Here is a 9,315-nt window from a genome sequence, read left to right on the forward strand (position 1 = left end):
TTTTAATGTTAACAAAAAAATAATGTTTTTTCTATTTAGCTTTATTTTCCCTGGAACATGCTAATTAGAGCTGGTTGATAAAATTGATTTAAATTAGTCTAAGATTCAAAATATTAATCGATCTAGCACATAGAACTAAAGTCTGCTAGCTTGATGCTAACGTTTAATAGAATTTCCCATAGGACGGCTGATGCTAACGCTCGGTCAACCAAAGCAAACATTTCACTAAAAAAGCATTTTCATAAACGCACAGGCATGAACAGTGTTGGGCATCTCACTTCAAAAAAGTAATTAGTTATAGTTACTAGTTACTTCTCCCAAAAAGTAATTGAGTTAGTATTACAATTCTGTACAAACCAGTTTATGTTTTTACACAGAAAGACAAATATCTGTTGAGTTCCTGAAGATCTGCAGAAACTCACATTTAAATCAGAGATCATTGTTTCGCTGCACAAATACATTTACAAACTCTTAAAATGAGGTTTTGCCTCCATATAAACTGTTTTTTTCTGCTTCTTTACTGCTACAACAATCATCTGTTTATATTCACACAAAAGCCGTGACATTAGTCAGAATAAACTGTCAGAAGAACCGTAACTGGAGCTGGAACATAAAATAATCCACATTTATTGTGCTGCTTGTGAAAGACGGCGTCTCCTTTTCGTGTGACATGAATCCGTCTCTACTGAGCTGAACATCTGAATCCAGTATGAGAGATGAAACATCAGCATCTTCTAGTGTGAGCTCGTTTGTTCTTACCTCCAAACTTCCATTCCATATCAACCAGCTGGTTGACCATCAGAGTCTGTTCTAGAGCGCGTCTGGACAGGCTGGCATTATGCTCCGCCCACTGCAACACAGAGACACATGCTCTGATGACGACTGGGACCCGGCTCCAGATGAAGCAGATAAGCAGCAGAGGATGGATGGATGCTGAATGGATGGATGTTTGGAGCGTAAACAAAAGGTGAGATGTAAAAACTCACCTGCTGTGAGAAGTGAGCCGCTTTGTCGTCTCCGAGTCCTGAAGAGTCAAAACAGAAGTTTGTCTGATGTGACCCCACGCCCGTAACTTTTACCATGACAAAGACTGATCTGGCTGGAGCTGCTTACCCAAAGCCATGAGATCTTCTCTGATCTGATCAGCTGTCAGGTTCTTCTTGCAAGCTTCTGATGAGAAACAAGAAGAATTCCTCTTTCAGACAAAGTACTAACATCAAACGAGGCAAAAAAGATTTGTCTGGAAAAAAGCTGATTTTGGCTTTTAATGTTCACCATAGATCAACTTTAGCTGTGAGAGAATCCAGAAGATCAAATATTTGTTTAACAGAGCAGAAATAACAAAAAACCAACGTTCTCTTCAACACGTTGGAACTAGAGTCTGGCTGACGCTGGTATTCCTGGAGACCATCAGGAGGACAGAGGAGCTCTCAGAGAAAGGCTTGTTGAAAAGTACAATTCAAAAGATGGACACAGAAAAGTTCAGTGAAATCACGCATTGAGAAACGGAAGAAATATGGCAACGTGTGAATCTGTGTAGAATATGGAGGGTAAAATATTCAAATCTATTTAAGGTTTAAATTGATTTATTCTGGAATAATATTTCTGCATTTTTATTATTCATAATTATGTTAAAAAGTTACAGTTTTCCAACAGAGAAAAAAAAGTTGCAAACATAATCAATATAAAAATAAAGTTTAACATGAAAAACAACAGGGGTTTATACTCAATAAAAAAGTTACAGTTTTAAAGTTTATAAAATTGGCATTCTGCTAGCTTTTTGGACTATATTTATTTATTTACTGAGATTTTTAAGGCTAATTTGGAGTTTAGCTAATATTTCAACTATATGCTAGCTGTTTTGGCTAACCTAAGCTTTTTTAAATTATTTTTAAGCTAATTTGGCATTTAGCTAATATTTTAGCTTGATATCAACTTTAGCGTTTTCAGCTTCAGTGATTTTAGCTATCAATTTCAGCATCTTCAGCTTTCTAGCATCGTCAGAGGCCAAATTCAGCTTCCAGCATTCACACTAGCATTATCACGGGAAATGCTATATATCTAGTCAATAATTATGTTAAAAAGTTACGGTTTTAAAGTTTTAAAATGTATTTTTAGTATTCAATAAATGTTTATCCTGCCCGACCTAAGGTATGTTCGAGGAAGACTCCATGATGAAGATGAAGAATATTCTTTGTTCTGATGAGTCCAAATTGATCCTTTTTGGCAGAAACCAAACTCTACACATAAATAAAACACACCATCCCCTCTGTGAAGCATGGTGGGGGCAGCATCATGGTGTGGGGATGTTTCTCTGCAGAAAGCCCTGGAAGGCTTGTAAAAGTAGAATGAAAGCTGGAGAACATGCTGAGATGCTGGAGGACAATCTTGTTCAGCTTAGGAGGAGGTTTATTTTCCAGCAGGACATTGAAAGAACCAGGGAAACATTCTGGAGTGACCCAACCAAAGCCAAGACCTAAATAAATGCGTGACTGGACTTGATCTCGCCTGACGTCTGAGGAACTTGATGTGCAATAAAGAGTGGAGCAAAATCTCAATGTTCAAGACCGAGACTTCTCCACACAGACTTGTTTTTTTTCCTTTAAAATCTCTGAGTAAACCTGGTGCTGAGTGTCTGAGGGAAAGGCGCGTCTTCTGGACGCTCGTGTTTCTCTCACCCTGTGGCACCAGGAGGACGCCCTTCATCAGGGTCTTCAGCGGGCCAGCACTCATCCCATGATCCCCTGCAAACTCGGCGAGCTGCTGCATGAATCTCTCCGTCTGCACACAAACATTTTATTTACAAACGAACTGTGGCGGGAACGTCGTTAATCTAGTCAAAAGGACCACCAACACTTAGTGTTTGACTCTTACCTCTTTAGGCTCCAACAGAAACTGGAACAGAATTTCAACCAGACGAATGAATTGCTACAAAGGAAAGAAATGGAATTAAATCCTGTCAGCAGAAACTCCAGCTGTGTGTCTCACGCTGTCAGGGTCATCAGACATCACAGGAAGTGTGGTCATTCTTGTGTCGGATGAGCTAGATTCTGTTTGGACCACAAAGCGGGTCAAGGTCCTCTCACTCTGTGAACCTGAGTTAGAAAACCCGAACAATAACAGTCAGCTGCACGCCCGCATCCAAGAATAAAACTTCCTTTTAAGGATGTTTAAGAAGAGGTTCATATTAGAGCTGTTTTTCTGTCTCTAATTTCTGCACAACAACACAAAACTCTCAGAAAACCTGCAGAGATCTTGTCTTTATGTGTTTTAATCACAACAGTCTGCTGTGTTATAAACCCTCTGAGATGAACAACACACAAGCAGAACATCAGCATCCAAAATCCAGAATGAATGAATGTCTGATGATCATATAATGGGATCAATAAAGTTTTATTCTATTAACTAAAGTCATCAAAGCTATTGGAATATATTAATTTAATAAAATAAACTCTGTTCACAATTACCATCATTTTTAATAACAAGAAATCCCAAATTTAGATTAGAACATTTTCCGGATGGGATCAGAAGACCCAGCCGAACCGAACCAGGAGTCACAGTTTGTGGACGGGCAGATCTACTACCGAACTGAACTCTGGGAGAATCCGCCGCGTGAATGAGAGCTCCATCACAACAGTCCTCACCTGCTCGTTCAGTTTGTTCAGGTTTTGAAAGTCCGTGCTGACAGAGTCCGGGACATCCTTCAAGAACTGAGGCTGCATGTTCCAGAACCGGTTCAGTTCCAAAACAAACCCGGGTTTGACGCTCCGCCGGTGAGTTCCGGGTTCTGCTCTGCGCATGCGCGGCAAAGTCACGAGCGCAGCAACAGGAAATCTGGTTTCAGGATGAACTAATCAAAAATGAAATGAAATATCAGTAAAATGATTCATTTATATCAATCCCTGATTTATTATAAAATCATTTTATGTTTAGTTAAAAAGTAAAAAATAATAATAAAGTAACTCAATGAAAATAGTGAAGATTTCATGAAGAAGTCAGAATTAATTTTTTTAATTTCAAATAAATAACAAAAACTGAATTTCAAAGACATTTCATCTGATTTTTCTATATTTTTCTACTTTTTCAAATTGTCCTGTTATGAACAGGAGAATTTCAAACCAAAAATGACTTTAACTCCTTTAACTTAAACATGACTTAAAAACATTTACCTAAATATTACTAAACCAAAATGTGACAAAACTAGATGTAAAAAAGTGACCTATAAAGATCTGATGATGACTGAAGGCAAAAAAAAATCCCCGGGGGAAAGGACGAACAACAAGCAGGTATGAATACACACTGGGATGCTGGACCCACACTGCAGGGACGGCGCCATGAGGGGACCAGCTGGGATTTGAGCCACAGCCTTATTACCAAGAGTGTTAACCACTACACCACAGCACAGTCGCCTTTCTGTCCAAATTCATCCTTTTATGTGTACAAACCTTTAGACCCCAAAAACGTAAAGATCAGGTGAATTAGACATCAACTGGAAAAAAAACTTTTGTTATAAACATTTTACAACATTTCGATCAAAACACAACAGAATAATAAACTCTTACATTCTCCTTAGAGACATCTCTTGTCAGAGATATAAAAACATCCTTCAAACCCTCATTTCCTGAAACCAGAACTTCAATAGAAACAACAGTTTGTGCGTGCGTGTGTTACTCTTGATTGGTTACTCTGGATTTGTGTGTAACTTTGGATTTGTGCGTGTGTTGCTCTGGATTTGTGTTTTAACTTTGGATTTGTGTGTAACTTTAAATTTGTGTGTGTCTTATTCTAGATTTTTCACATCTCCAAGAAAGAAAACATTATTCTGTGAGTGATGCATTTAAATGCTGCAAGAATGCTGGGTCATCAGAGTTTTTTTTATCTCCCGCTTTGACCTCAGATTGTAAATAATATCTGGTGAATACTTGATATTTTCACATTTTCCTAAACAGATGCCAGATAATTAATATAAAAAAGTATTTTTTGAGTAAATATGGTTTTGTGCAACAAGCGATGCGTGTGTAATTTTTTTTTAAATGTGTGTGTAGTTAGTTTCAATTTGTGCATGTGTAAATTGTATTTTGTATTTGTTTTAATTTTATACATTTTGTACATTTCGCACAAATATATTGTATGAGTTACAAATCAAGAAATGAGCACGCACAAATCGGGGTGAGTCTGTTTTCTCTCCATATTTCTCTCCTGCTTTTTTTCTTATTAAATAAGCAGTTAAAGGTTTCAGTTCTCTCTAAGCTGCCTCGGGATGAACAAAAACGTATGATAAAAGGACTATTTTAATATATATTATTACTTTAGGTTAAAATCTTTTTAAAGAAACGAACTAATATCAATTAAAAAACTGATTTGTGTTTTTCACTCTTCACCACGTGACCGCACCTGTCTGAGAGGTCACGCCGCGTGATCACTAAAGACGACAGCATCAAATGTGGGTTCATCATAAGTTCAGTCAGTCGTAAATAATGACGTGCTTCCACAATAACGCAGTAACAGCAGATGCATGGCGCGCGCTCATGGCTGCGTTCGGATCCCTCCGCGCGCCCTGAGGAGCCCCACAGCACCTCCTGCTCTCCTCCTCCCAGAGGAGCAGAAAGTTCTCGCCCTGAAACGCTTTGGTGGCTCTGGTCGTCCAGCCTCCGCGCGCGTGTCTGCAGGTGTGCGCACACGCGGGCGGCGGAGAGGAAGCTGGGGGCCCAGGAGCCTGCGCACCACCGCTCTGCGCACACGCGCGCGCGCAGCCCTTCCAACACTTTTCTTCAGCGGCTCACCTCGCATTTCCTCCTGTGGATGCACGCGGCTGGTTATGTAAGTACCGCGCGGCGAGGACTTGTGCGGCTCTTTCTGCGCTTTGGAGCCCAGTCTGCCACCGAACCGAACCGCCTGACTTTCTTCTCTGTGCGCGGCTCCTCGTGCTCTGTCTTCCCTGTTTGGTCGCGCACGTGGAGAGTTGTCGGTACTTTGTCCGCGTGTGTTCTGGGTCTGCGCGCTCTCTGCAGGACTGACACTTCTCTCACGTCAATGATTTCTACTTTTCTGAAGTTTGCATAACGTCTCGTCTCCACTGCTGGGGGATTCTTCTCACGCAGACTTTGTTATTGTGCAACCGCACCTCACGCAGCCGCAAAGGGGACGTGAACGTCTGACCAGCAGCTCCAGAGTCGACTTAAACCTGGACGTGACTGTCAGGCTGCGTGAGCTGCAGAGGAGACCTGTCTGTCTGTCTGACTGCCTGTCTGTCTGTCTAGTTTCCTGCTCCGAGCCTCGTTCTCCACCTCTCGTTTGGACTGGTGCTATCAGGTGGTGTCATTACGCACGGGGTGTTTTGTGCTTCAGTAACCTTCTTACGCCGGAATTCCTGGGAGAAGCCATGCGGGAGAGAGGGAACAGGGGGAGGAGACAGCGGGGAGTCAGTTAGAGCCCCAAGGAGGTGATTCATTACAAGTCTGTAAAGACTCTCATTCATCAAAGTCATGTCATCTCCACGTCTCCTACCGTTCAGAGAACATGCTATTGTGTTCTGGAAACACCAGAACGTTTCCATGAAGCTGCACGTGAGGCCGGATGTTTGTGATTTCTGGAGAGCTTCTCTGAGTCCCACTGCGGTGGTTTTCCTTAGCCTGGGGAGTATAAGATGTACATAAACACTGTAGGCGGGGGTCATGACCCTGTTAGCCACGTGTCAAAGTCAAGGCCCGGGGGCCGATCCGGCCCTCTGGGTAATTATATCCGGCCCTCCAGATCATTTTATTTTATTGTTATTAATGACCCGATGTTATCTTGCGCTCATTTCTAACATGTATAATTTTGACAGAACATATTTTAATGGAGAGTAAAATATTGAAAGTTATTTAAGGTTTAAGTTGATTTATTCTGGAGTAATATTCCTGCCTTTTTATTATTCATAATTAAAAAGTTACAGTTTTGAAGTTTTAAAAATTAGCATTCTGCTATTTTTTTGGACTATTTTGGCATTTATCGAGATTTTTTAGGATATTTTGGAGTTTAGCTAATATTTCAGCTACATGCTAGCTGTTTTTGGTTATTTAGGCTTTTTTCAGTTTTTTAGGATATCTTGAAGTTTAGCTATTTTTTTGGGCTACATGCTAGCTTTTTTAGCTAACCTAAGTTCCTTTTTTAAGGCTAATTTGGCATTTATCTAATATTTTAGCTGGTTTTCAGCTTCAGCGTTTTCATCTATTAACTTCAGTGATTTCCGCTAGAACCACATGCTTTTACTGAGGCCTTTGATTGGTCAGTTTATAACTTGAATAACCTGCAATAAAGAAAAAAGTATCATGATAAGAAAATGGGATTAGAATACAATGATTGAGTAATAACTGTTTATTTCTCTGTTGAAGTCTTTGGGATTTTGGTTTCTTGGAGCCTGGAGGTACTTCCTTCTTGGAACGTATGGGGGGGGGGGTGTCACTCAGTCCAGTTCTCATCTACTGTCAACGGTTAAGCCCTCTACTGTAGGATTTCTCAACTCCAGTTCTCAGGAGTCTCATACCTGCATGCATTCTGACACTCATGCAGGCGTCTAGAGCTGGAAGGTGAACTCTTTCAGGTGTTTGTGTAGAGTCACGTGGAGAACATGCAGGCTGGTGAGTTTTAGAAACCCTACGGTAGAGCAGTAGTTTGTCAGCAAAGGTGCAGGAAGGCTTGTTGCTTTGCTCTGAGGACGAGGGATGTTAGACGTCAAGTGAATGACTCAGAAACATCTTTCTCATGGATGCTCAGGCCTGGATGCTCCTCGGCTTCTTAGGACCTCTCGTGTTTTCTGGTGTTGAGGTTCAGATGGTTGCTGTCACGCCATGTCTACCTCTCTAGTGATCATTATTGTTATGTAATGTGTGATTGCATGAGGAGCAGGCATTGTTAGAAAGACACTACGGTTGATGTGGTCGCATGGTTGGCCTCGCTTGGATCCCGGCTTGCTTCCTTTGCTCCTGTTTTTGTTCCTGTCAGCAAACTTCCTCAGGAAATGAGTCCAAAACTCTCTGGAGTCCACCTGGTTCAGTTCATCTTTTGCCTAAAAGCTTCAGTCCTGTAAAGGGAGCGCCAGGTCGTTGTGTCCACACGTGCTGCCATCTTGCTGGATTTGTAAACTTGATCAATAATCTGTTGAGTGATTTTTAATGCTTAAGGTGGAGCCGGAGGTGGAGTGGTGTGTTGACTTAAGTTAACAGCCACTTGTCTCTACAGATTTCCAGAAATGGAAAATTGGACGGCATCCACAAACCCCAAAACTCCAATCTGTATAGGGGCCCCTAATGTATGTAGGGGTGGCCATTAAGCAGAGGTAGACCTCTGATTGGAAGATCATAGGTTATTTGTCCACCCATTTGCCAAAGTGTCCTTAGACAAGACACTGAAGCTCATATAACTCCCAGTGGTTGAGGTTGGTGTTCAGTTTTCAGTAGCAGAGCTGCCATCATTGTGTGAATGTGTGTGTTGGGGGGTGAATGAGACTGTGACTGGAAAGCTCTTTGGGCTTTCAGTGAAGTCAGAAAAGTGTTTTATAAGTACCTATATTTTTTGCACTGTTGGGATCATCGTCAACGAATGGTGTTTTTTCTTAACTTATGGCATATATAAAGCACATCAGCCTGTAAGGCAGATGCAGGAAGATGAAAGGTTCAAAGAGAAGTCCATCAGTCAGTCAGACTTTATTATCAGCATCCACAGTAACTCTAGAACTTGTTTGTAACACGCTACACCTTAGCCACGCTAAAAGCATTAGCTGCGATAAAAGTGTTATCCGCGTTAAAAGCATTAGCTACGTTAAAGCATTAGCTGCATTAAAAGCGTTACCTACTTTAAAATCATCAACTGCATTAACAGCCTCATTCATGTTAAAAGCGTTAGATCTGTTAAAATCATTAGCTGCATTAAAAAAGTTAGCTGCGCTAAAAGCGTTAGCCGCATTAAAAGCGTAAGCTGCGCTAAAAACATTAGCTGCATCAAAAGCGTTAGCTGTGTTAGAAGCATTAGTTGTATTAAAAGTGTCAGCTGCGTTAAGTGTTAGCCGCATTAAAAGCATTAGCTGCATTTAAAGCGTTAGCTGCGCTAAAAGCGTTAGCTGCATTAAAAGCATTAGCCTATTCACAATATCTGTAAGTCCCAACCTTGTTTCCAACACTTTTAAAAAAGTCAGACTGCTACAGCTAAAACTGCTACTGTGACTTTGCTAACTCTTAACCTTGTTAGTAATTCTCAGTGGCGGGCCGTCAGGGCCTGCAAGGCCTTCTCTGCTGGCCTAAAAATATCTGAATCACAGACTGATATTAATTATTATTT

General features: G+C 41.0%; 2 protein-coding genes across 3 annotated transcripts in view; one reads left to right on the forward strand and one right to left on the reverse strand.

Annotated features, from left to right (window-relative positions):
- The window catches only part of commd7 (COMM domain containing 7), a 6,314-nt gene extending 2,495 nt beyond the window's left edge, over window positions 1-3,819 (reverse strand). Inside the window, exons 1-6 of the mRNA XM_024270544.2 lie at window positions 3,645-3,819; window positions 2,875-2,928; window positions 2,679-2,781; window positions 1,114-1,170; window positions 987-1,024; window positions 760-850 (exon numbers count right to left, since the gene is read on the reverse strand). Coding sequence (XP_024126312.1) covers window positions 760-850; window positions 987-1,024; window positions 1,114-1,170; window positions 2,679-2,781; window positions 2,875-2,928; window positions 3,645-3,800 — 499 coding nt within the window. The 5' untranslated portion in view covers window positions 3,801-3,819. The remainder of the gene's footprint in view (window positions 1-759; window positions 851-986; window positions 1,025-1,113; window positions 1,171-2,678; window positions 2,782-2,874; window positions 2,929-3,644) is intronic.
- Window positions 3,820-5,487: 1,668 nt separating this feature from the next.
- The window catches only part of dnmt3bb.1 (DNA (cytosine-5-)-methyltransferase 3 beta, duplicate b.1), a 31,441-nt gene continuing 27,613 nt past the window's right edge, over window positions 5,488-9,315 (forward strand). The window contains exon 1 of one of the 2 annotated variants that reach the window (XM_024270545.2): window positions 5,488-5,820. In XM_024270545.2, coding sequence (XP_024126313.2) covers window positions 5,516-5,820 — 305 coding nt within the window. In that variant the 5' untranslated portion in view covers window positions 5,488-5,515. Of the gene's footprint in view, window positions 5,821-6,321; window positions 6,443-9,315 lie in introns of those variants that run through there. The other variant, XM_024270546.2, reaches the window with a different exon arrangement.

This window comes from Oryzias melastigma, linkage group LG5, assembly GCF_002922805.2.
Source record: "Oryzias melastigma strain HK-1 linkage group LG5, ASM292280v2, whole genome shotgun sequence".
Lineage (NCBI taxonomy): Eukaryota > Metazoa > Chordata > Actinopteri > Beloniformes > Adrianichthyidae > Oryzias > Oryzias melastigma.